The following is a 27409-nucleotide window of genomic DNA, read 5'->3' as shown; positions in this document are numbered from 1 at the left end:
CACCAAAAATGAACAACATACACTAAACCACTCAGATCACACCTCACGGAATGCAGCATGTCACCGTTCCATTTGGATCAAACCCATTGTTCAAATCTTCGCCCGTCAACACAATAACAGTGATTGTACAATGTCCCACCTCTATCTACCCCTCCCCCTCCCTGTGTGTGTACAAATGAATAGCCCAGCCTCTCTCTATGGTGTGCTACAGAGCCTCAGGGGTTTCAATCACTGCTACAGAGCCTCAGGGGTTTCAATCACTGCTACAGAGCCTCAGGGGTTTCAATCACTGCTACAGAGCCTCAGGGGTTTCAATCACTGCTACAGAGCCTCAGGGGTTTCAATCACTGCTACAGAGCCTCAGGGGTTTCAATCACTGCTACAGAGCCTCAGGGGTTTCAATCACTGCTACAGAGCCTCAGGGGTTTCAATCACTGCTACAGAGCCTCAGGGGTTTCAATCACTGCTACAGAGCCTCAGGGGTTTCAATCACTGCTACAGAGCCTCAGGGGTTTCAATCACTGCTACAGAGCCTCAGGGGTTTCAATCACTGCTACAGAGCCTCAGGGGTTTCAATCACTGCTACAGAGCCTCAGGGGTTTCAATCACTGCTACAGAGCCTCAGGGGTTTCAATCACTGCTACAGAGCCTCAGGGGTTTCAATCACTGCTACAGAGCCTCAGGGGTTTCAATCACTGCTACAGAGCCTCAGGGGTTTCAATCACTGCTACAGAGCCTCAGGGGTTTCAATCACTGCTACAGAGCCTCAGGGGTTTCAATCACTGCTACAGAGCCTCAGGGGTTTCAATCACTGCTACAGAGCCTCAGGGGTTTCAATCACTGCTACAGAGCCTCAGGGGTTTCAATCACTGCTACAGAGCCTCAGGGGTTTCAATCACTGCTACAGAGCCTCAGGGGTTTCAATCACTGCTACAGAGCCTCAGGGGTTTCAATCACTGCTACAGAGCCTCAGGGGTTTCAATCACTGCTACAGAGCCTCAGGGGTTTCAATCACTGCTACAGAGCCTCAGGGGTTTCAATCACTGCTACAGAGCCTCAGGGGTTTCAATCACTGCTACAGAGCCTCAGGGGTTTCAATCACTGCTACAGAGCCTCAGGGGTTTCAATCACTGCTACAGAGCCTCAGGGGTTTCAATCACTGCTACAGAGCCTCAGGGGTTTCAATCACTGCTACAGAGCCTCAGGGGTTTCAATCACTGCTACAGAGCCTCAGGGGTTTCAATCACTGCTACAGAGCCTCAGGGGTTTCAATCACTGCTACAGAGCCTCAGGGGTTTCAATCACTGCTACAGAGCCTCAGGGGTTTCAATCACTGCTACAGAGCCTCAGGGGTTTCAATCACTGCTACAGAGCCTCAGGGGTTTCAATCACTGCTACGGAGACTCAAGGGAGTAATAACACCAGCACAGTGCATGTCAACCACACTTCTCTACACTATGTCAATGACGCAGACATGCAGAGTATACACACATTTACAAAACAATCCATTTAGCTCTCTAAACCAGGTAGTGAAAAACCAACTGGGTTGTTGGCTAATCCTCTGACACTCACAAAAGCTTGCAAACTTGCCCAGTGGCGGTAAATGCTCTTTTCTTCCTCCCCTCGCTCATTCGCTCTTATTTTAATTAAAATGTTTAATCTAGCCTGGGCCTGGGCTCTGCAGGCCTGTTAAAATCTTAAGTAAAGCATTCTCTTTCTGGTACTGGCTGGCTTGGGATGGGGCTGCATGGGGCTGGGGTGAGGCTAGGTCTAGAGAGATGGGGCTGGGGTGATACGGCTGAGGCTAGGTCTAGAGAGATGGGGCTGGGGTGATACGGCTGAGGCTAGGTCTAGAGAGATGGGGCTGGGGTGATACGGCTGAGGCTAGGTCTAGAGAGATGGGGCTGATACGGCTGAGGCTAGGTCTAGAGAGATGGGGCTGGGGTGATACAGCTGAGGCTAGGTCTAGAGAGATGGGGCTGGGGTGATACAGCTGAGGCTAGGTCTAGAGAGATGGGGCTGATACGGCTGAGGCTAGGTCTAGAGAGATGGGGCTGGGGTGATACGGCTGAGGCTAGGTCTAGAGAGATGGGGCTGATACGGCTGAGGCTAGGTCTAGAGAGACGGGGCTGGGGTGATACGGCTGAGGCTAGGTCTAGAGAGATGGGGCTGATACGGCTGAGGCTAGGTCTAGAGAGATGGGGCTGGGGTGATACGGCTGAGGCTAGGTCTAGAGAGATGGGGCTGGGGTGATACGGCTGAGGCTAGGTCTAGAGAGATGGGGCTGGGGTGATACGGCTGAGGCTAGGTCACGAGAGAGATGTGGCTGGGGTGATACGGCTGAGGCTAGGTCTAGAGAGATGGGGCTGGGGTGATACGGTTGAGGCTAGGTCTAGAGAGATGGGGCTGGGGTGATACGGCTGAGGCTAGGTCTAGAGAGATGGGGCTGGGGTGATACGGCTGAGGCTAGGTCTAGAGAGATGGGGCTGGGGTGATACGGCTGAGGCTAGGTCTATAGAGATGGGGCTGGGGTGTTACGGCTGAGGCTAGGTCTAGAGAGATGGGGCTGGGGTGATACGGCTGAGGCTAGGTCTAGAGAGATGGGGCTGATACGGCTGAGGCTAGGTCTAGAGAGATGGGGCTGGGGTGATACGGTTGAGGCTAGGTCTAGAGAGATGGGGCTGGGGTGATACGGCTGAGGCTAGGTCTAGAGAGATGGGGCTGGGGTGATACGGTTGAGGCTAGGTCTAGAGAGATGGGGCTGGGGTGATACGGCTGAGGCTAGGTCTAGAGAGATGGGGCTGGGGTGATACGGCTGAGGCTAGGTCTAGAGAGATGGGGCTGGGGTGATACGGCTGAGGCTAGGTCTAGAGAGATGGGGCTGGGGTGATACGGCTGAGGCTAGGTCTAGAGAGATGGGGCTGGGATGATACGGCTGAGGCTAGGTCTAGAGAGATGGGGCTGATTCGGCTGAGGCTAGGTCTAGAGAGATGGGGCTGGGGTGATACGGCTGAGGCTAGGTCTAGAGAGATGGGGCTGATACGGCTGAGGCTAGGTCTAGAGAGATGGGTCTGGGGTGATACGGCTGAGGCTAGGTCTAGAGAGATGGGGCTGATACGGCTGAGGCTAGGTCTAGAGAGATGGGGCTGGGTTGTGGAGAGACACACAGACCAGCCCAGCCGCTGGCTGCTGAATTATTGAACAACTTCCACATTTAAGTTGCACATCATCTGCATTGAGCTTGGCCAGTGAGGGGAGCTTCTGGGGAGGAGTTGTGTTGTTTCACCTCCAATCAACACATATGCTCTAAACCGTTTCACCCTGCTCTGAAATTCTGTCAGCTTCGTTACTGATGGTGTTTGTTTTTTACAGCTTTTGCATGATATTTTACTGACAAAAACAAGCTGGTCAGTGGTTTTTATTTAACTGGACAGGTAAAGGAAAGTAACACATGTAACCATCTCACATTTGGGTAAATGATCAAATAAAGTACCCAGATGTGTGACCATTAACTTTGAGGGCCTTGCATGAACTCCACCTAGATAATCTATTTTCTGACAACCTCCTGCAGAAGCAGTCAAACCCTGCCAAACAACCAACCACCTCCTTTCAGCTGAGAGACCCAGCTTCTCTCCCACCGCTACCTCCTCCAGAGAGAGGACCAATGCAAAGTACACAAACTACCTCACTGGCAGTGCAGAGGTGGAACATTCAGGCCTGTTCTCACAGTTAAAAGTAGTTCGCTACAGTAAATTATTTAACAGCTTCTCAGACACCGTTTGCCAGGACAATTTCCTCAATGCTGTGCCTAAAAAGAGAGAGAGGCTACACTCACACTGCCTAACTGACTATTCTACTCTAAGCCAAAAAAGGCCCCCTGGCTGGGTTGGTATCGACTGGCTGAAGAGGTAGAGAGACCGTCTTGCCCTCCCTCCAGGATTTGTTCCATCAGGCCTTATGTTGTGTTGCAGCAGAAAAGGCCATGAGACTGCAGACTCATCAGCCTGCTCTTGTGGCTGCTCTTAAAAAATGAAAAAGGAGAGCCGCACACTCTAGAAGCTCAGATGCAATCATTTTGTAACCAACATTGGTTATAAAATTTGGCTGAGAGACCACCTGGCCCTGAGACTACAGGCTACCTCTGTTAATGGGTCTCTAACCTGATGAGACTTTACAGGTCAGTCAATTAGACAGAGTCTGGGATAACAGCCTTGGAGTAGTGTGCTTCAGTGCCATTTTAGTCATTGTGCTTTGCAAATTAAAACACAACTAGGCTACTTCTTTCATATTGATGTTGCCATAGCAGAATGGAACTGCAATGAAGGCGATTTGTTTGTGTGGATCCCCTGAGACAGAGCCCTGAGGAGGAGTGATGGTAAAGTTAGTGCTGAGGGGACTTAACCGACTCCACACTCAGGACACAAACCCTGATAGTCTCTCTCTCTCTCGAATGTACCAGGAGAGGGAGGGAAAATAATGGACAAAAGGGAGATGAGAAAAGATGGATTGAGTAAGCAAAAAAAGGAGAGATGTGGCAGAGAGAGAAGTGTGAGGAGGATGGAAAAAGAGAGAGGGGTGGAGAGAAAAACAGAGGTGAGAGACAGTAAGAGGATGCAGTGGGAGACAGGGAGTAAAACAGAGGAGAGACAGTAAGAGGATGCAGTGGGAGACAGGGAGTAAAACAGAGAAGTGAGAGACAGTAAGAGGATGCAGTGGGAGACAGGGAGTAAAACAGAGGAGAGACAGTAAGAGGATGCAGTGGGAGACAGGGAGTAAAACAGAGAAGTGAGAGACAGTAAGAGGATGCAGTGGGAGACAGGGAGTAAAACAGAGGAGAGACAGTAAGAGGATGCAGTGGGAGACAGGGAGTAAAACAGAGAAGTGAGAGACAGTAAGAGGATGCAGTGGGAGACAGGGAGTAAAACAGAGGAGAGACAGTAAGAGGATGCAGTGGGAGACAGGGAGTAAAACAGAGAAGTGAGAGACAGTAAGAGGATGCAGTGGGAGACAGGGAGTAAAACAGAGAAGTGAGAGACAGAAAGAGGATGCAGTGGGAGACAGGGAGTAAAACAGAGGTGAGAGACAGAAAGAGGATGCAGTGAGAGACAGGGAGTAAAACAGAGGTGAGAGACAGAAAGAGGATGCAGTGGGAGACAGGGAGTAAAACAGAGAAGTGAGAGACAGAAAGAGGATGCAGTGGGAGACAGGGAGTAAAACAGAGGTGAGAGACAGAAAGAGGATGCAGTGGGAGACAGGGAGTAAAACAGAGGTGAGAGACAGAAAGAGGATGCAGTGGGAGACAGGGAGTAAAACAGAGAAGTGAGAGACAGAAAGAGGATGCAGTGGGAGACAGGGAGTAAAACAGAGAAGTGAGAGACAGAAAGAGGATGCAGTGGGAGACAGGGAGTAAAACAGAGGTGAGAGACAGAAAGAGGATGCAGTGGGAGACAGGGAGTAAAACAGAGAAGTGAGAGACAGTAAGAGGATGCAGTGAGAGACAGGGAGTAAAACAGAGAGGTGAGAGACAGAAAGAGGATGCAGTGAGAGACAGGGAGTAAAACAGGAAGGGCAAAAATAAAAACCGTAATGAACAGCAGAGGAAAAGCGAGAAGCGGGTGAGGAATAAAAAGTGAGTGAGAAAAAGAGCAGATGTGGTCCTCTCCTCTTCTCTTCCTCGAGTTCCAGGAACAGGCAGTGACCTCAGGCTGAACAGAGTACCCAGAGGCTCATGTGTCCCGAAAAACCATCCAGCTGCCAGGCCACGGGTATTACGTTACCCTCTCGGCCAGGGAATGGGTCACAGAGGGCCCTCTGCATCCTCTCAATCATTCCCTCCCCCCCAAACCCAGCCCCAGTACACAGCCTTTACACCTCTCCAGTCCTCTGCCCACACTAGGATCAATAGCAATCTGGCTGAAAGTTTGGGATGAGATTGGCCTGCAGTGAGAGTCTAGTAATTGAGTTAGAGGCATCAAATGTCTCGGCTAGAACACCAGTAACGATCCATTCCCTCTTGTTCTCATGCACTTGTTTTTCCCTCTCGCACACTCTTTCCCTGGCTGCAATAGCATTTCTCAAAATGAGAGATATAGCAACATTCTCTTGATGCCATGAGAGGAGAACCCTTTGGGCTCCATAAGAATATAGTTTTGAATAGCCCTGTCATACCTCTTCTGAGAACACCCTTTTCACTCCCCATTTCATCTTGCTCGTGACTGACTGGGTTCGAACCAGAATGTCACAAAGCTGTGTTAGTCCACTTACCTACAGCCTATAGGGATAAGTTCAGGAAGTTCATGTAAAGGACGACACGCTGCCCGCCTAATCAGTACCGCTTCCCCTGATTCATGTTTAAGTTGTATGTACAGGATACACATGGTATACACCGTCCAATGAAATGCTTACTTGTAGGTTCCTTCTCGACAAACAACAAATAAGAACAAAGTAAATGGCTCAGAACAACCCTAATTCATCAGGGCATGGACTCAAGGTGTTGAAGTGTTCCACAGGGATGATGGCCCATGTTAACTACAATGCATCCCACAGTTGTGTCAAGTTGGCTGGATGTCCTTTGGGTGGTGAAACATTCTTGATACACACGGGAAACTGATGAGCGCGAACAACCCAACAGCATTGCAGTTCTGGCCACAAACAACTGTGCCTGGCACCTACTACCATACCCCGTTCAAAGGCACTTCAATCTTCTGTCTTGCCCATTCACCCTCTGAATGGCACACACACACAATACATGTCTCAATTGTCTCAAGGCTTAAAAATACTTCTTTAACCTGTCTCCTCCCCTTCATCTACACTGGTTGAATCCACTTCAATAAGTGACATCAATAAGGGTTCATATCTTTCATCTGGTAAGTCTATGTCATGGAAAGAGCAGTTCTTCTTAATGTTTTGTATACCCGGTGTATATCTGTGTGGGTGTGAGTGAGTGGATGTGTGCTAAGGTGTGGAGACTCAGTGCAGGTTGTCAGTCCAGTTCAAGTGTTCAGCAGTCTGACGGCTTGTAGACAGAAACTGTCTCTGAGCTTGTTGGTATCAGACCACATGCTCCGATGGTAAGGGAGTGAACAGCTCGTGGCTGGGGTGTGTGTTGTCCTTCATGATGCTGCGGGCCTTCATCAGGCACATTTTTGAGTAATGTCCTGGATGGGTGGGAGCAAGGTCCCAGGGTAGCCTAGTGGTTAGAGCGTTGGACTAGTAACCGGAAGGTTGCAAGTTCAAACCCCCCAGCTGACAAAGTACAAATCTGTCGTTCTGCCCCTGAACCGGCAGTTAACCCACTGTTCCTAGGCCGTCATTGGAAATAAGAATTTGTTCTTAACTAGTTAAATAAAGGTAAAAAATAAATACAAAATAATCTTCACCATCACCACCCGCTCGAGTCCGTGTGGAGGTGGTGTTGTTGCCAGTCCTCACAGCCTGTGGTCTGCCCATCAGGAGGTCCAGGACCCAGTTGCAGAGGGTGGTGTCCAGACCCGGGGCTCTGAGCTTGGTGTCGAGCTTGGAGGGAACAATAGTGTTGAATACTAAACTGTAGCCAATGAACAGCATTCTCACATAGGTATTCCTCTTGTCCAGATGTGTTACGGCCGTGTGAATAACGATGGAAATGGCAGATCGGTTGGTAGGCAAATTGGAGTGGGTCCAATGTGCATGTGATTCAGCTCATACCGAGACACAAATGGGGCATCGTTTGTGTTAGCTTTCTGCCGTGTTTCAGAAGTCAAGGCCCTAGCCTAGCAACTCCAGACTTCACACAGATACAGGTCCCTCAAGGTCTCTCATTCACGTTTGCTTGTAAATGTCTAAACTCACCAAAAATGACATTCGGTAGCTCCTAACTATATATGTGTAACTTTATGAGCTGTCTCAGCAATTTTTTTATTTTCGTTTGCGCTCGTTATCATATTTAGCTAGCAGCCTCCATTGAAATTCGACATTACTTGTGCTCACTTTGTCAGCATTCTGGGCAATAGAATTCTAGACTTTTCTTTGTGTTTTTGGGCGCCCCCTTGTGTACTAAGCTGGTAATACCGTATAGCCCGGTATGAGAGGACAGTAAGACAATATTGAAATCTAGATACCACCCAACCATAGTTATAACCCACCGTGCTATTGAAAAAGGCCTTTTACTATTGTGCAAGGGACAACACTTCAGGCTGATTAATGAGTTTCACAGATTCCCATAAGCTACATTCACCACCTAAACTCGCTCTACAGAAAACCCTGTGGTTTGAACCAGCGCAACTGTACATCTGAGTCCAGTGGTACCATTGTAAAGGACATCACACTGTCTGCTTAGCAAGTACTGCTTTCCCCTGATTCATCGCATATTGAGACTCAACCGCAGGACTTCTGCCTCGAAAACACACGTGACCATGTAGCAGCAGCTTTGGTGACCATGCTTTTGTGATAAGTAACTTGTCGGAGACCTGAAAACTTGAATTGTCTGAAGCACAGGAGACCTGGGTTAGAACCCAATCAGTCAAACTAACACGTTTTTAGGTCTCAGGCAAGGTTGTTCATCACATGCATGGATCCCCAAACCACCTCTGTTGCCCTCTCATTAACTGGGGTCTACAGATCATTCTGCTTCTGTTTGCAAAATAAAGTGCTGTTGTTGTGCAGTAAGCCTGATTTCGAACCCAGTCAGTTATATTGGTCCCGTGATATCTGAGTATGAGGTCAAAGGGGGTAAAATGTAACTGAAGTGGTTTGATGAACCAAGCTCTTTTGATGAGTAACCTTGCTGTAGAATTTTGTTAGGGATTAGTTCCAGAAGCTATGGGCTAAGTGGGCTAACACAGTCTTGTGACAGGCAGGAGACCCAGTTCGAACCCAGTAGGTCACAAGAGCAGGATTACATTGGCAGAGGAAAGGCTATCCTTAGAAGGGCTAAACTGTCAGGAATATTCAACAGTATTCTTATGTGGGCCAAATTGTTTTTATTTTGTGTTACTCCCTTCCAATGCGGCATGCGATCATCATAGAGGGAACAGATATTTCAGAGACTCTTAGCTTTCAGGAATGGGATCATCATAGTTTATAGCCAAAATGGTTCAAATGCTAGAAAATAAATTCAACATTTCACAAGAAGCTTCTGTTTACCACAGTAAGTATTTCATTATATTGGTTCTCCTCTACATTCCCTGGCTATGAAAGTACCAGGATGTTGTCTGTGGTTTTGAATCTGAATTTAGAGAACCGAATTTAAAAACGGAATCCGAATGCATCTGAGAAGTTGAATATATGAAACGTTGATGAACTTGAAATTATTGTTTGTAAACTTGATAGACAATGAATGCAATATATACCATTTTGAAACAGAATATATCTAACTTAAATATTCGATTTTAAAACTAAATGCAATATTCACTCAATAAAATTATTACATTTGTGCGTTACAAATAAAACAAATACTAAAAAGTTAATACAAATTTCAAAATTATGGAATTCAAATACAATGTTGGCACTCAAATCGCTCCATACGAGGCCCCTTATGACAAGAATCACACAAAACTTCACAAAAGAATGCAGAACCCTGAGGGGACAGACAAAGACTCGGTTCATTAATGATTTATTATTACTATTATTGCAGTATCTAGTCTTTCTAATGTGTGGTGTAAAAAGACTAGGTTTAAACTGTCTGAAAGATTGCTGAGTAAATTAAGGTACTCACCTTGCTCCCATGTTGCGGTTTGGTGAGGCAGACGGGCCGATTCATTCCCCCAACCCCAACCTCTGACCCCGGCCCAGCCCCTGCAGTGACCCCTGCACTGACCCCGTGTTGGCGGTGCCACCCTAGCAGGCAGCGCCACTGAGCCAGGTCCCTTAGGAGAGGCAGGCAGGACGCTGGGCACAGCATTACGCGTGAGAGAATGGACACACACACACTATCTGACACACTGTCCAACACACACTATCCCTCAACCAATTTCACACACCACTGAGTCTTTGCTATACCCCTCACAAGACCTATCAATGGCCGTGCTCTTGCTTTACAAGCGGATCCAATCTCAATCTCAATGCCTGTCTTCCAAAGTCCTGCTGAATTCACTATCTCAAATAGCTTAGGGGCTCTATCCCTCTGCAAACCAAGGATATAATACCTTTCCTCTCAACCATAAGCCAGGTATGAGAATCAAGGGGCTCCACAGCTGGCTACAAAAAGCAAATCGGAGTCTCAGTCCCGAAAAGCACACTGCTGTAATGGAATGGCAGCCTGAGGTGTAAGGAGAGCTGCCTGCCTGCCTAACAGACTCACTGCTCTAATGCTGCATGTAATGACTGAAATCGAACGAGTGATAAGTCCCTAACTCTCCTGTATGTGAGAGTATGTGTGAATGAATGGTCTGTGTCCAGTCCACAGTCACACTACATCTAGCACTAATCCTGCCACCTGCCAAGCTCAGCTCACACATGCATTGTGCCTCTGGCTGACACAGACCACACTGAATCAGACCGTTGTTTCTGTCCCGCCAGGCAACCGAAACAAAGCCACCAGGAGCTCCTCCACTGTAGAGGAATTCAGAGTCTGATGCTCAGAACACAGCAGCCCAGCTGACCTCACCGTCCGTCCCCTACGCAGAGAGAACATTCATTACCAGCATTGTCTCCTCCACTACAGCGCTGTGACCTCACTTACAGTATGGCTTCAGCCTGACTCATAGACACATGCCGCATCAGCCACACAGCTAAACACTAGCAAGCAGTAGAGAAGATAAACAGACCAATGCACATTGAGGGTAACAGCTCTCTCTTTCACTTGTTCCCGATCTCCCCCCTTCCCGCTCCCTCCTTTCCTGGCGGTCTCCTGCAGCAGTCAAATGCAAACAGCATGCAATCTACCTTATGAGAGCTCCTCCTCGATGGCTTACTGACCTAAACACGCAACCAACAGCAGAATGGTGGATGTCTACATAAACACACCAAAAGCTCCTACCAAATCACCAGCAGCCAGACAGAGCAATCCCTGCATAGCACACACAAGCACACGGACGCACTCTCGCTCTCTCTCTCTGCTGCGCTGCTCTCTCCTCCTCCTCTCAGCTCTGCGCGGTGACAGAAAAGCCAGAGCAGCCGCCACACAAAAACATCTGCAGCACACACACACACACACACAAGAATGGAGTGGGCGGGGAGACAGAGCCTGTCTGTGAGTGGGTAGGTGTTTCACAGCCAAGAGCAGCAATCTCCCGAGCCCCTCCTCTCATGTTTTTCTTTCTCCCTCTTTTTCCCGCATCTGTCTTTCCCCTAAAGGACAGACTGTTGGGACTCCAGACAAAACTCACCATCATCTGGCCCTTTCTTCATGTCTCTCTCTTGGGTCGTTCCACTTCAAAAAGCACAAGAGGATTTCGACACTCACCAACAGATAAGATTAGCATTCCTGAAACATTGTTTTATTCAAATATAATTTGATCTCTGAGAAATTAAGCTAATTGATTGCACCCAAATTGGCCATATAAATGTATGGGATAAATATAATATTCAATAAATATAGTACCTAAACATCCGATTTGGACCAAACTTTTTTCTAACAATGAGTTAGGCATGAGGAATCCAAAGAAATGCCAATCACACCCCAACGAGTATATACACTGAACAAAAATATAACCACAACATGTAGTGCCCCATGTTTCATGAGCTGAAATATAAGATCCCAGATATGTTCCATACGCAAAAAAAAAACGTATTTCTCTCAAACTTTGTGCACAAATGTGTTTACACCTCTGTTAGTGCGCATTTCTCCTTTGCCAAGATAATCCATCCACCGGACAGGTGCATATCAAGAAGCTGATTAAACAGCATGATAATTACACAGGAGCACCTTGTGCTGGGGACAATAAAAGGTCCCTCTAAAATGTGCAGTTCTGTCACACAATGCCACAGATGTCTCGTGTTTTGATGGAGCATGCAATTGGCATGCTGACTGCAGCAATGTCCACCAGAACTGTTGCCAGAGAATTGGATGTTAATATCTCTATCATAAGCCTCCTCCAATGTCGTTTTAGAGAATTTGGCAGTACTTCCAACCGGCCCACAACTGCAGACCACGTGTAACCACGCCTGCCCAGGACCTCCACATCTGGCTTCTTCACCTGCGGGATCGTCTGAGACCAGCCACCAGGAGCGCTGATGAAACTGTGGGTTTGCACAATCGGAGAATTTCTGCACAAACTGTCAGAAACTGTCTCAGTGTAGCTAATCTGTGTGCTTGTCATCCTCACCGCGTGTTGACCCGACTGCAGTTTGGCCACATAACCGAATTCAGTGGACAAGTGATCACCTTCGATGGCCACTGGCACGCTGGAGAAGTGTGCTCTTCACGGATGAATCCCGGTTTTAACTGTACCTGGCAGATGGCAGATGGCGTGTATGGGGCCGTGTGGGCGAGCGGTTGGCTGATGTCAACGTTATGTTGGCGGTGGGCTTATGGTATGGGCATGCATAAGCTACGGACAACGAACACAATTGCATTTTAGCAATGGCAATTTGAATGCAGAGATACCATGACGAGATCCTGAGGCCCATTGTTGTGCCATTCATCCACCACCATCACCTCATCTTTCAGCATGATAATGCACGGCCCCATGTTGCAAGGATCCGTACACAAATCCTGGATGCTGAAAATGTCCCAGTTCTTCCATGGCCTACATACTCACCAGACATTTCACTCATTGAGCATGTTTGCGATGCTCTAGATCAACGTCTATGACAGCGTGTTCTTGTTCCCGCCAATGTCCAGCAACATTGCACAGCCGTTGAAGAGGAGCGGGACAACAGTCCACAACCAACAACCTTATAAACTCTATGCAAAGGAGATGTGTCGCACTACATGGGGCAAATGGTGGTCACAGCAGATACTGACTGCTTTTCTGATCCACGTCACTCCTTTTTTTTTTAAAGGTGTCTGTGACCAACAGATGTATATGTGTATTCCCAGTCATGTGAAATCTGTAGATTAGGGTCTAACTCAGTAACATCTTTGAAATAGTTTCATGTTGCGTTTATATTTTTGTTCAGTGTAGTTTCAGTTCTCCATGTCTGACAAGTAGTTTGGAGCTGCGGCTCGGAGTACTGTTTCTTTATCGTATGTAAATGTAATTCCCAGTGAATTTGGTGTTGTTTTTCCCCAGTTCAGAGAAATTAGTCATTGAAGTTGTTACGTTTATGTCCCATCCTACATCTTGATATTACCAGGTTCTGAACACTAGATGGTCCTGTTCCGGGGGATTTCTTTTTTAAAAGCCCCCCCCCCCCCCCCCCCCCCCCCACATCAATGTTAAAGGGGTAATAGTTCACCCAAATTACAATATGACATACTGGTTTCCTTACCCTGTAAGCTGTCTATGGACAAGGTATGACAGAAATCCATGTGTTGGTTTTGTTGTCCACTGCTAACTTTTTTTGCATTTGTGGCACAAATCCAAGTCAACTGTACTTACATTAGCGCTTTCATGCTTTATGTCCAAATCATCCTGAAGAATCTAATAATTGATTGAGTAATTCAATGATGTTACTTATAGAGGATTTGGAAATGAACCACAGAAATGCTAACATAGGTACCATTGCTGTCATACCTTGTCCGTAAGCTGCTTATAGGATAAGGAAACCAATGTAATTTCGTAATTTGTGTGTGTGTGTGGGGGGGGGGGGGGGGGGGGGGGGGGGGGGGGGAAATCACCCCCAAATTCACTGAGAATAGGATGAAGAAGCAATATTCCGAGCCACAGCTTCATACTACTTCTCAGACAGAGAACTGATACTATATACTGGATGTTGAGGTTGTGGGGGTCCATGGGTGGCTTTTGATAATTCCTTATGTCTTCTCATTGTTACAAATCAGATGTTAGGTACAATATTTATAGAATATTATATGAATCCTATAAATTAAAATGGCAAATTTGGGTGCAATTAATTTGCTTAATTTCTCAGATATCAAATTATAGTTCAACAAAATAATGTTGCAGGAATGCTAATCTTATCTGCTTCTAACTACAGAAATGATTTCAGAACAATCTGAGATGACGGGTTTCATGGCTTGCTGAAATGGCATGGAATGACCCTCCCCCCTTTTCATCCCTTTCAACCAGACAGAGTGTGTGTAATGAGATTGGCCGTGTAAACAGCGGTGCTGGGAGCTGGTTTCATTGGCTCTGGCAGGTAGCTGAGTGGAGAGCAGCTGGCCTTGGCAGATTGACTTAAAATGTTCCTCTTTTATTCCCCAGGTTTCTTTTCCTCCCCTCATCCCCCGCATCGTATCCACGTGCTCCCCCTGTCCAAGGCCAGCCTCTATTACCTCCCTCAATGGGATGTGGGATGAGAAGCCGGAGATACATACATGCGTGTGTGCCTGCGAGTCTGAAGACTATAACAGAGTCTAAAAACAAGACAACAGATTCAGCAGCAGGTACTGCTGGAGGACTCTCTATACACCAGAGGGCAGAGGAGAAAGGGGAAAAGAGAGAGCGGGGAGGAGAAAGAGAGAAAGGAAGAAAGAGAGACAGGGGAGGTACTGCAATACCTTCAGAATGCACCTCCCCCAAGTGTACAAACAAGCAGTATGGGTAGGCACACAAACAAATGCATAGGGTGTGTAAGCACACACTCATGAAGACACCGAAATGCATATTGATAAATGTGCAAACAGACAACCACACGGCATCCCTGGATAAACTGCATAGCTAGCAGTCAGTGTCCCTGTAGTGGACATGGCAGACTATTTATAGCACACGTCGCACTGGAAAATTACTGCCTGCACTCTGTTCAGAGGTACTCTCGGCAGGCAAACGCTATTGATGTGTCCCGAGACCTTAGCTGTGAGAGACAGTTACTATCAGGAAAGGTTAGTGGGATACAATTAAAGACAGCCTGAACCGTGTGTGATGAGAGAGATGTGTGCTTGTCTCAGTCATCACATGGGTCATTCCACCTAAAAATACAAGAGGATTGACACCCACCACCTCAGATTGTGCTGAAATTGTTTCTGTAGTTAAAAACAGATAAGACTAGCAGTCCTAGAACATAATTTTGTTTAAATATAATTTGATCTTCGAGAAATTAAGCTCATAGAATGCACCCAAATTGGCCCTTTTTATTTATAGGATTCATATAACCGTCAACACACCCCACAACCAGTATCAGTTATCTATGTCTGAAAAGCAGTATGGAGCTGTGGCTTAGAGTATGGCTTCTTCACCCTATGTAATGTATTGCCTGTGAATCTGGGGATGTTTTCTCCCCCGTTTAGAGAAATTAGTCATTGAAGTCGCTTACCCTTTATCCATTAACCAAATCAAATTGCATTGTCACATGCTTCGTAAACAACAGATGAAAACTAAGTGAAATGCTTACTTAAGGGCCCTTCCCAACAATGCAGAGAGGGAAATATAGAAAAAAACTATAATGAGGAATAAATACAGGAGTAACAATAACTTGGCTATATACACGGGGTACCAGTACCGAGTCGATGTGCAGGGAGGAGTACGAGGTAATTGAGGTAGATATGTACATATTGGGAGGGGTAAAGTGACTAGGCAACAGGATGGATAATAAACAGTAGCAGCAGCATATGGGAGTCAAAAGAGTGCAAAGAGGGTCAATACAGATAACCAACTATCTACCCGGACTAACTATTTAGGTGTTTTATGGCTTGGGGCTAGAAGCTGTTCAGGGTCCTGTTGGTTCCAGATTTTATGCATCGGTACCACTTGCTGTGTGGTAGAAGAAAGAACAGTCTATGACTCTATGGCTCGAGTCTGACAATTTTTAGGGCCTTCCTCTGACACCGCCTGGTATAGAGGTCCTGGATGGCAGGGAGCTCGGCCCCACTGACGTACTGGGCCATACACACAACACTTTGCAGCGCCTTGCAGTCGGATGCCAAGCAGTTGCCATACCAAGAGGAAATACAGCCAGTTGCGCTCATTAGCATATTTATCTAGCAGCCTCCAAGGAAATTCACTATTACTTGGTGTTACGCACGCCTCTATGAAGAGGGAACGCAACACCCTGCTACAACTCAACTCTCCGTGAAGTGAAAGAGGTATGGACTGTAAGCGTGAGTAACGATGACACCAGGCAGAATGTGGTACCGTTTACAAGGACTTTATTCCTTTACACGGTAATATGGGGAAAAGGGGCTGGACGGAACCAAAGCAAAGAAAGTAAATCTCAAAGCCTCCTCTCCTATCTTACCTGCCTAACCAATACTTACCTAATTTAGCACCAAATAATCTCTCAAACAAACTAAGAAACAAAGAACATCAATAAGCTCTATCTGAGCAACAAACTCACAGAACATACCAACTGCTACCAACAACTAAATTATCCACAGCCATCAGCCTCCTCTCTCAGCAATGACCTCCCTCACATTCAATCTCTCTGCAATGACCTTCCAGCAATGACCTCCCAGCAATGATCTCTCTCCTGAACAGAACACTGGCTTTTATATAGCTTCAGAAGGAATAGGTAATTGGAGACAGCTGCGTCTTGACGAGGGGGCGGGGTCAGCTCCCCAATTAGCCATGGAGTCGACTAATCAGCTGCTTGAGGGATTTCAGGAAGCCATTTCCTGAAATAAACACATGCAAATACACAAACTACAACACAAACTGGGGAACGTAACACTTGGGCTAATTTTGTTTGCATTCTAGTAATAGACACCCAAACAGGCGTTTGTGTTTTTTAGCACCCCCTTGTGTACTAAGCTGGTAATACCATAAATCTCGGGATGAGCGAAGAACAGTATGACGATATGAAAATCTGGATACCACCCAACCCTTGTCCAGGGTGTCTGGGATGATGTGTTGAATAATGAACCATGAACAGCCTTTCAAAGCATTTCATGGCAACAGATGCGAGTGCTATGGGGTGAAATTCATTTAGAGACAGGATACCTTGGCGTTCTTGGGCACAAGGACTATGGTGGTCTGCTTGAAACATGTAGGTAGTACAGACTTGGTCAGGGAGAGGTTGAAAATGACAGAGACAAAACCCACCAGCTAGTCAGAGCATGCTCCATGTATGCCTCCTGTCTGGCCCAGAGGCCTTGTGAATGTTATCCTGTTTATCGGCTACGGGGAGCGAGATCACAGTCATCCGGAACTGCTGGAGCTCTCATGCATGGTTTAGTGTTCCTTGCCTCAAAGAGAGCATAGAAGGCATTTAGCTTGTTTGGTAGGCTTGCATCCTGGGCCTAAAATGAACATCTGCCACCTAACAAATGCGTGGCATTGGCGGGTAAGATGTCTGTTTCACCAGCCACGTTGGCAGGTGGTCAGGGTTCAAAAGTGCAAGCATTTCACTCACATTTGTGAATGGAAATAGTCAAGTGTGATCACATTTATAGTAAAATAAATGCTTCAGTAGCTGTTTTCAAAGTATTTCCGCCATTTTGTTTCATAGCATGTAAATTAATCGCACAAAGTCAAATAACTATGAATCCTATATAGCCTATGCCACCTCGCGCTGCAACACTGGGGGCTGTGCGCACATGAAGAGCTGAGAAAGATTCATTTTTAGAAGCACGGTGCACAGGCATAAAAGTTGGTTTAATACACTTGAAACAAATGTATACTGAAGTGAGACTTTGTCCTTGTGTTTCTTGGCTATTTACATTGTTCACAAGCTTGGTTGTTTTTCAACTGCTAGATAAGAGAAGACAACGCTTTTAATAGTCAGTCAGACTCAATCTCACAGGCACAGTCACCTCCCACCCTTAAAGGGGCAGGAGAAAATGTTTGTCTCATCTGTGATATTTTGCCTAAAAATACACATTTTAAATGTAATGAAACAATATACCACATTACTTCTTACTAGTAATACACTTGTTTTAAAAACATTACAAAGAATGCACATCTGTTTTTTTGTTAAGTATAATTTAAGTGAAATAAATATATTTGGGCTGGTAAAAAATCTGAGCAGCTGCTAGTTTTTAAATCTCCACAGTGGCTGGATCAAAAATAAAATGTTATGCCCTGCTCGCATCATTGGGCAGCTTGTGGCTGGGTTTCCCTTTGTAATCCGTGATAGTTTGCAAGCTCTGCCACATCTCACGAGTGTCAGAGCCGGCAAAGTAGGATTCAATCTTAGTCCTATATTAACGCTTTGCCTGTTTGATGGCTTATCGGAGGTCGTAGCGGGATTTCTTGAAAGCCTCCGGATTAGTGTTGCACGGTATAAATACTAGAACATTAAACACGGTTCGGGAATAGAATTTTTGTTACTTTTGGCACTTCCGTCAAATGCTTCTCATGTCAAATGGATTGAGAGGATCGAGTCATTCATCCGAATATTCTCAAGGAGGCAGTAGCTAGCCAGGCTACTTGCACTTGCCATAGACTGTACAGTGTGAGCCACTTTTGAGAAGCAAGCGAGAGGAGAGAGAAAATGCCAACAGCATGGCCTCTTCTGAAGAAAAAAAAAATCATACCCCCATCCCCGCAGCTTGTTGACAAAACTGGCTGCAGAAGCAAACTATGGGAACACTTTGATTGGAGCAGATGAGGGCCAGCCCACTGAAACAACTAAGCAAAATGTGTTACAAAGCAGTGCAAGGGAGGTTCATTTCCAAAAATGACATGAAAAACGAATTTACATGACATTTGCATTGTAACATTATTCTACTTATTTTTATTTTTTAGAGACAATGACATGAACATCAGCATGGCATTCATGTGAGCATTATAATAGGATTACACAACCCAAAAAGTAAAGCAATGGTCTACACATCATAGAAATACAATGGATTTTAGACTGTATACTACAATTCCCAGAGTGCATTTCACTCATGGCTCTGCCCAGGGCTGCTGGTTGGCTAGTGGCCACTGATAGCAAGCCCAGACAAACCCGAAGTAGTCTGAATACATTGCTGTCAAGTTATGAGTGCATTTAACAGTTTCAAAAGTGTTTGTCGTTTTGGAACTAAACTATTAATTTAATACATTAAACTATTTAGCTGTACTGAATAATGAATGTCATTTGATCCAATATTATGGCCATAGATGAGCAAATTAATCCTGATATGTATCGAATTACATTTTAAAACAGTTTAGATGTAATTTAAAAAGAATTGCCTGCTCTGGTATTTAATTTGGTGTTTAATATTTGCAATAAATGTAATATATTTGTTATTTTATTTGTTTTACAAGTTATCAAGATATTGTTAAATGTAAATAAAAAAAGTTGTTATTCTGTGACTTTAGCTAATATGCCTTCTTTTATTTTTGCTAATATGCCTTCTTTTATTTTTGCCGTGGTATAGTTTCGGTATAGAGTATCATTTCGATATCCCGTATCGTGATACTAAACCCTGATGTCGGTATCGAAGTAAAAAAAATCTGGTACGTGACAACACTTATCCAGGTTAGTGTCCCACTCCTTGAAAGTGGTAGCTCTTGCCTTAGCTCAGTGCAAATGTTGCCTGTAATCCATGGGTTTTGGTTGGGCTATGTACTTATGGTCCCTATGGGGACGACGTCGTCGATGCTCTTATTAATGAGGCCGGTGACTGATGTGGTAAACTCCTCCATGTTATCGGATGAATCCTAGAACATATTCCAGTCCTGTAGCTTAGCTCGCACTTCATCAGACCACTTCCATAATGAGCGCATCACTGGTAATTCCTGTTTGAGTTTTTGCTTGTAAGCAGGAATCAGGAGGAGCGACGGCGAGGGAGAGCCTTGTATGAGTTTGTGTGTGTGGAGTAAAGATGATCTAGAGTCTTGTTACCTCTAGTTGCACATGTGACATGCTGGTAGAAATTAGGTCAAACAAATTTCAGTTTCCCTTAATTAATAATCCCCGGCCACGAAAACTGCCGCCTCTGGATGTGCATTTTCTATTATTATTGGCCCTATGCAGCTCGTTGAGTGTGTGGTATTTTTGTGGTGGTAAATAGACAGCTACGAAAAATACAGATTAAAACTCTTGGTAAATACGGTCTGCAGCTTATCATGAGGTATTCTAACCCAGGTGAGCAAAAACTTGAGACTTCCTTGACATTAGAGATCGCACACCAATTGATGTTAACAAACGGACACACCACTCCCCCTCTCAGCTTACCAGAGGCTGCCATCCGACGTTGACGAGGCATGGAAAAGCAGCTACAGTAGGTGTATATAATCCATGTCCTTGTTCAGCCACGACTCAAAGAAACATAGGACATGACAGTTGTTCAGGTCCCATTGACAAGATAGTCTCAAACGGAGCCCATCCAGTTTGTTCTCTAGTGATTGTACGTTCGACAACAAAACAAGGGCACGGGTGGTCTAGATGCTCGACCACATAGTCTAATCATCGCGCCTCTCTTTCGAGTCCCGGGGATAAGGGCCTGGTCCAGGGTAAACATAACATCCAGAGCTGCCAACTCGTTGAAGTAGAAATATTCATCCAAATCAGGGTTAGTGTTCGCTGTTCTAATGTCCAGAAGCTGTTTTCAGTCATAGGAAATTATGCCGGAAACATTACGTACAAAAAAAAACACAATTTAAGAATTGTTCAGGAGCCCATAAGACTGCAGCTATCCACTGCAATGCCATCTTGTAAGTGATTTTGCTGGTCTCCTGTTTTGTTTGTCAACATTTTCTTTGTAACTTTAGGTAGAAAACCAATTTCAGAACAATCGAAGATGATGGGTGTCATGGCTTGCTGAAATGACATGGAACGACTCACACACAAACACATGCACGCACACACATATACTGCAACATGGACAAGTGCCACAGATAAGGACGAACTGGATGCCTATTAACCCAAAAGGGACCACAAGCCTCCACTACTGCCAAATTCTGACTGATTAAAGCGTGAGACCAAAGGGAAGGAGTGAGAAGGAGAGAGGGGATAAAGAGTACAACCGGAAAGGAGAGTGAAAATAACAAGAAAAAGCATGATAGATAGAGAAAATGAAGGGAAAAAAAGGCATGATACAATGATAGCGAAGAGAGAGAAGGGTTCTCAGGGTTCTTAAACACCCGGCAATTCAATTAAGTGCTGACGGATGAGAGTTTATGGTGCAGTCAAGAGTGACCATCGCTCTGGCTGAGATTAATGACTCCTCACACACAGGAGAGAGGGAGGAGGACGAGGAGGACAAGGAGGAGAAGAGAGGAAGGAGATTGGAAGAGAGACAAGTTGAGGGCTGAGAGAGGGAGGAAGAAGAGGGAAAAAGAGGGAAAAAGAGGATAGGAAAATATGGAGAAGAGAAGGAGGCGGGGAGGGAGGATAGAGGACGAGGAAGAATTACAAGGAGGAAGAGATAATATGGTCATTGTGATTCAGCAGTATAATAGAAAGGGACAGAGGAGGAGGAGGTAGCCAGGCTAGGGGCTTATAGAGCAGAGAGATCATGGTCTTTTGTTTTCAGGACATTCATTCAAGTACATCCCACCTCCACCAAGCCCAGGCTGCTAACAGCAGCATGATGACAATTGGTTCCAGTAAAATAAATCCCATTCAGGGGCCTGACGAATACACACTGCGTAAACAAAACACCTTCAGTCGTGGCCAAACGTTTTGAGAATGACACAAATATAAATTTTCACAAAGTCTGCTGCTTCAGTTTGTGTGATGGCAATTTGCATATACTCCAGAATGTTATGAAGAGTGATCAGATTGCCATGCAAATGAACTGAATCCTCCAAAAACATTTCCAATGCATTTCAGCCCTGCCACAAAAGGACCATCTAACATCATGTCAGTGATTCTCTCGTAAACACAGGTGTGAGTGTTGACGAGGACAAGGCTGGAGATCACTCTGTCATGCTGATTGAGTTTGAATAACAGACTGGAAGCTTCAAAAGTAAGGTGGCGCATGGAATCATTGTTCTTCCTCTGTCAACCATGGTTACCTGGAAGGAAACATGTGCCTTCCTCATTGCTTTACACAAAAAGGGCTTCACATGCAAGGATATTTCTGCCAGTAAGATTGCACCAAAATCAAACATTTATCGGACCATCAAGAACTTAAAAGATAGTGGTTCAATTGTGGTGAAGCAGGCTTCAGGGCGCCCAAGAAAGTCCAGCAAGCGCCAGGACCGTCTTCTAAACTTGATTCAACTGCGGGATCGGGGCACCACCAGTACAGAGCTTGCTCCGGAATGGCAGCAGGCAGGTGTGAGTGCATCTGCACGCACAGTGAGGAGAAGACTTTTGGAGGATGACCTGGTGTCAAGAAGGGCAGCAAAGAAGCCACTTCTCTCCAGGAAAAACATCAGGGACAGACTGATATTCTGCAAAGGTACAGGGATTGGACTGCTGAGGACTGGGGTAAAGTCATTTTCTCTGATGAATCCCCTTTCCGATTGTTTGGGGCATCAGGAAAAAAGCTTGTCCAGAGAAGACAAGGTGAGAGCTACCATCAGTCCTGTGTCATGCCAACAGTAAAGCATCCTGAGACCATTCATGTGTGGGGATGCTTCTCAGCCAAGGGAGTGGACTCACTCACAATTTTGCCTAAGAACACAGCCATGAATAAAGAATGGTACCAACACATCCTCCGAGAGCAACTTCTCCCAACCATCCAGGAACAGTTTGGTGATGAACAATGCATTTTCCAGCATTATGGAGCACCTTGCCATAAGGCAAAAGTGATAACTAAGTGGCTCGGGGAACAAAACATCAATATTTTGGGTCCATGGCCAGGAAACTCCCCAGACCTTAATCCCATTGAGAACTTGTGGTCAATCCTCATGAGGCGGGTGGACAAACAAAAACATACAAATTCTGACAAACTCCAAGCATTGATTATGCAAGAATGGGCTGCCATCAGTCAGGATGTGGCCCAGAAGATAATTGACAGCATGCCAGGGCGGATTGCAGAGGTCTTGAAAAAGAAGAGTCAACACGGCAAATAGACTCTCTGTTACAATTTCATGTAATTGTCAATAAAAGCCTTTGACACTTATGAAATGGTTGTAATTATACTTGAAAATAAGAATTTGTTCTTAACTGACTTGCCTAGTTAAATAAAGGTCAAATAAAAAAATACTTCAGTATACCATAGTAACATCTAACAAAAATATCTAAAGACACTGAACCAGCAAACTGTGTGAAAATTAATATTTGTGTCATTCTCAAAACTTTTGGCCACGACTGTACACTCCCTAACACTGGGGTAGGAAACCCTGTTCCTGGAGTGCTGCAGGTACTACAGGATTGTGTTCCAACTAGGCACCACACCTGATCAGCTGAGCTAATTATTCAGTTCAGTGATTACCTAAATTCAACACACCTGGTCTTCCAGGTCAATTATATCAAAAACATGAAGTGCCTGCGGCACTCCAGGACCATGGTTGCCTGCCCTACCGTATATACATCAGTACAATATGTTATTGGGATGGAATGGGATTTTTAGACATACAAGTTCAATAGATTTATCCAAGGGAAAGCATATTACACTACTGGGGCAATCAATACACGCAAACAGACAGGGTTGCAGGGAGGCTGAGATGTTATATGACTCAGGCTAGAGTAGGCTTCTCCAACCCTTTTCCTGGAGAGCTACCGTCCAGTAAGTTTTTGTTCCATCCCTAAACTAGTGCACCCGATTCTAATAATTAGCTGGTTGATAATCTGAATCAGGTTGGTTACAACTGGGGTTGGAGCGAAAACCTACAGGAGGGTAGCTCTCCAGGAACAGGGTTGTAGAGACCTGGGCTAGAGACTCTACCTCAACTATATCCCCAAGTCCTCATCAACAAAGAAACACACCTGTCAATCACAGCGCTGACACACACACACACACACACAGGAGAGCAACACTTCAGAGGGGAGAGGGGATGCTGGATTGTCACTCTGCCAGCGCTTCTTTGCAAGAACACACGCACACACACATCTGTAGACATGAGGGAGACATGAGGAGAATGTGTTCGTGGATAGGATGAGATGAGATTTTCAGGTTGACTGAGTGTGAAATGTAGATGATGGCTTTGAGAAGGAAAGCAGAGGAGAGGCAGGGAAAGACTGAGGAGAGAGAAGAAAAGAGTACTTAAGTGTCTGCTCCCAATCCAGTTTCATTAAATCACACACTTAAGATAGCAGTAGTGAGATCCAGACAGCTAATGCTAGCTTAATCAAATCCCCATTAGAAACACCCATGGTGAGACAGCTCATCATACTACATCTTCCCTGCATGAGTTATTATAAACTCACTTTTTATTGGCAATTCCATTTCATTTCCAAATTATGACTATCCTTTAAATTGGTGGTCTAAAAAAAAAAACACTGCTTTGCAGTTCTGGTTCCCTCCAGTAGGAGATTGTGGCGCTAGACATATTGCTGTAGAGAGCAGCTGATTAACCTCTCTAGGGTATGTGGGACGCTAGCGTCCCACCTGGCCAACATCCAGTGAGATTGCAGAGCGCCAAATTCAAATACAGAAATACTCATTATAATAATTCAGAAAAGATACAACTATTTTACATAGGTTTAAAGATGAACTTCTTGTGTATCCAACCACGGTGTCAGATTTAAAAAATGCTTTACGGCAAAAGCATACCGTACAATTATTTGAGAACATAGCCCAGCAGACAAATCATTACAAACAGTAACCAGCCAAGTAGAAGAGTTACACAAGTCAGAAATATAGATAAAATGAATCACTTACCTTTGAGGATCTTCATATGGTTGCACTCAGAAGACATTCATTTATTCAATAATTGTTCCTTTTGTTCAATAAATGTTCCTTTTGTTCAATAAAGTATATTTTTTTCCAAAAACCTCCATTTTGTTGGTGTGTTTTCTGCAGTAATCCACATGCTCAAATGCAGTCACAACAGGCACACAAAAAATCAAAATTGTATCCGTAAAGTTCGTAGAAACATTTCAAACGATGTTCATTATCAATCCTCAGGTTGTTTTTAGCCTAAATAATCGATAATATTTCAACTGGACAATAATGCTGTCAATATAAAAGGTAAACAAGAAAGGCACTCTCTTGGTCGCACGCATGAAAAAGCTCTGTGACACGGCAGGGTCCACTCATTTAGACTGCTCTTACTCCCTCCCTTTTCAGAATACAAGCCTGAAACAATTTCTAAAGACTGTTGACATCTAGTGGAAGGCATAGGAACTGCAATTTGAGTCCTAAATCAATGGATACTGTAATGGCATTGAATAGAAAAAGAAATCCTACTTCCTGAATGGATATTTCCCAGATTTTCGCCTGCCAAATCAGTTCTGTTATACTCAGACACTATTTTAACAGTTTTGGAAACTTTAGAGTGTTTTCTATCCAAATCTACCAATTATATGCATATCCTATCTTCTGGGCCTGAGTAGAAGGCAGTTTAATTTGGGAACGATTTTCATCCAAAATTCCAAATGCTGCCCCCTACCCTAGAGAAGTAAATTCCCTGAAAATCAACCACAACAAACATTGTGCCTTCCTACTTCCTAACACCTCACTTGGCTTTCGACATCCTACATACTTAAAAATGCAAACACAAAAAAACAAATTCATAAATTAATGCAAAATGTATGCAATGATTCACTCAATAAATAGCCCACTCAAATAATCCAAAAACATCCAAAGTGGGGAAGCAGCTAACTCTACTGTAAAACACACCAACTGAACAGCCGTTCCATCTACAACACAGCTGAGCTTTACTACCATACATCAGCCCTGCTCATACACACACCTCAGCAGGAGTCCTACTCTATCGATTTTAAAGGGATAGTTCACCCAAATTACATTTTGATTTATGAACAGGGTTTGACAGCAATCCATGCTTTCATTTACTTCTCTGGCACTGTTTTCAAATGCTAATGTTTTAGTATTTGTGGCACAAATACCATTCAAGTCATGGGACCAACATTAGCATTTTTCGCGCATCAATCCAATAAAAAATAAATAACAATAGAAACTCAGTCACATAGATGATTTGAACATGATGTGCGAAAAATTATAATATTGGTCCAATGACTTGATGGGATTTGTGCCACAAATGCTAAACATTAGCAATTGAAAACTGTGCCAGCCACTGCCAGGGAAATTAAACCAAAGCCTGGATTGCTGTTATACCTTGTTCATACCTTGACTGCTAACAGAATAAGGAAACCAATGTGTCATTGTATTTCGGGAGAACTTTCCCTTTAACAACACCACTGCCTCCTGTGACCACTGACCCATACACTGATGTTAGTGAAACACACACACACACACACACACACACACACACACACACACACACAGTGAGTGCCTGCTCCCTGTGTCTCAGGGAGCAGAGGAGTATGCAAAGCAGATGTCACATTGCCTGCTTCTAAAAATAACATGGGGTCATAGAGGCAGAATGGTAGTGTAGGATCAGTGAGCCCGTCATTAGTGTTAGCATGCAATGGAGCGCAGGAGTGACTAGTCAGGCCAGCACAGCGCTACAGGGCACGCAACCACAAGGGGGATGCTGCAGGGTGGAATGACCAGACTTAATTTGACAGCACCTCATAACCACTCATTCAATACACACCTGACACATCCAATTAAAATGTGTACTGTGTTTGGATAATCAATCAATAAATATATGAAAGACAAATCTCAACCTGCTAACAGTGTTGCTTCTCCCAAAAAGAGAATGTTCCCGACAACCCTTGCACCGTGAAATCAGACTATAAACTATTCTCGGTCTCATCACAGATCTCATAAACCGGGTCTAGGTCTGGGTCACCCTGCTCTAACTCTCCTGAGTCTAGGGCTAATTGCCTGGAAAGAAATTGAAAAGCAGATTTATAATATTGGTGCCGGACAATTGTCCGTGAGAAGAAGAAAAATATCCCGTTGCGAAATCATGCTTTTTAGCCTATTAATTGATGGAAATACATTTGACTGGTCATATATAAATCGGTCTATAGGTTAATTTGCATAATTTAGTGGAATTAAACTGGCGCGTTTGTACAGTATATTCTTTACGTATCTTATTTATCACACGTGTAAGCCTACAGTATACAGATACATAGCCTTTGAGTGGAAAATCTGTCAGACAACGCAAGAGCTGCTGTTGGTGCTGAAGCATCTTGTGGTGCTTTCAAGACAAATGATTTGACCAAAAATATGGTCAAATCATGTCGTCCGTAATAGGGATGCATGATATATCGGTGAACATATCGGAATCGGCCGATATTAGCTAAAAATGCCAACATTGGTATTGGCCCGATATCTAGTTTAATGCCGATGTTAAAAACCGATGTCAAAGTGCACTAATCCTTAATGTGGCTAGCTTCACATAGATGGGTCCGACCACCATTAATCAAAAAAGAACTGTCTTATAAATTAGGGTTATTTTAGATGATGACATCTAGCTATATAGTCAGCTAGCTAACTATAGCTACTGAAACGCATGTCGTTTTGCTATGTTTTTGGGGAAGAACATAGTTTTCATCCATGAGCTAGCTAGCTTTT

At 44.8% G+C, this 27409-nt stretch overlaps 1 protein-coding gene across 2 annotated transcripts in view; it reads right to left on the bottom strand.

Annotated features, from left to right (window-relative positions):
• Positions 1-27409, bottom strand: part of LOC110533713 (E3 ubiquitin-protein ligase Siah2) — a 42382-nt gene that overhangs the window by 4926 nt on the left and 10047 nt on the right. Inside the window, exon 1 of one of the 2 annotated variants that reach the window (XM_021618178.2) lies at positions 9695-11449. The exons of the other annotated variant lie outside the window; for it this stretch is intronic. Coding sequence (XP_021473853.2) covers positions 9695-9880 — 186 coding nt within the window. The 5' untranslated portion in view covers positions 9881-11449. Of the gene's footprint in view, positions 1-9694; positions 11450-27409 lie in introns of those variants that run through there. 2 annotated transcript variants of the gene reach the window in all.

Source organism: Oncorhynchus mykiss, chromosome 10 (assembly GCF_013265735.2).
Source record: "Oncorhynchus mykiss isolate Arlee chromosome 10, USDA_OmykA_1.1, whole genome shotgun sequence".
Lineage (NCBI taxonomy): Eukaryota > Metazoa > Chordata > Actinopteri > Salmoniformes > Salmonidae > Oncorhynchus > Oncorhynchus mykiss.
The sequence above is the reverse complement of the archived record's forward strand: the minus strand, read 5'-3'. Positions and strand labels throughout refer to the sequence as shown.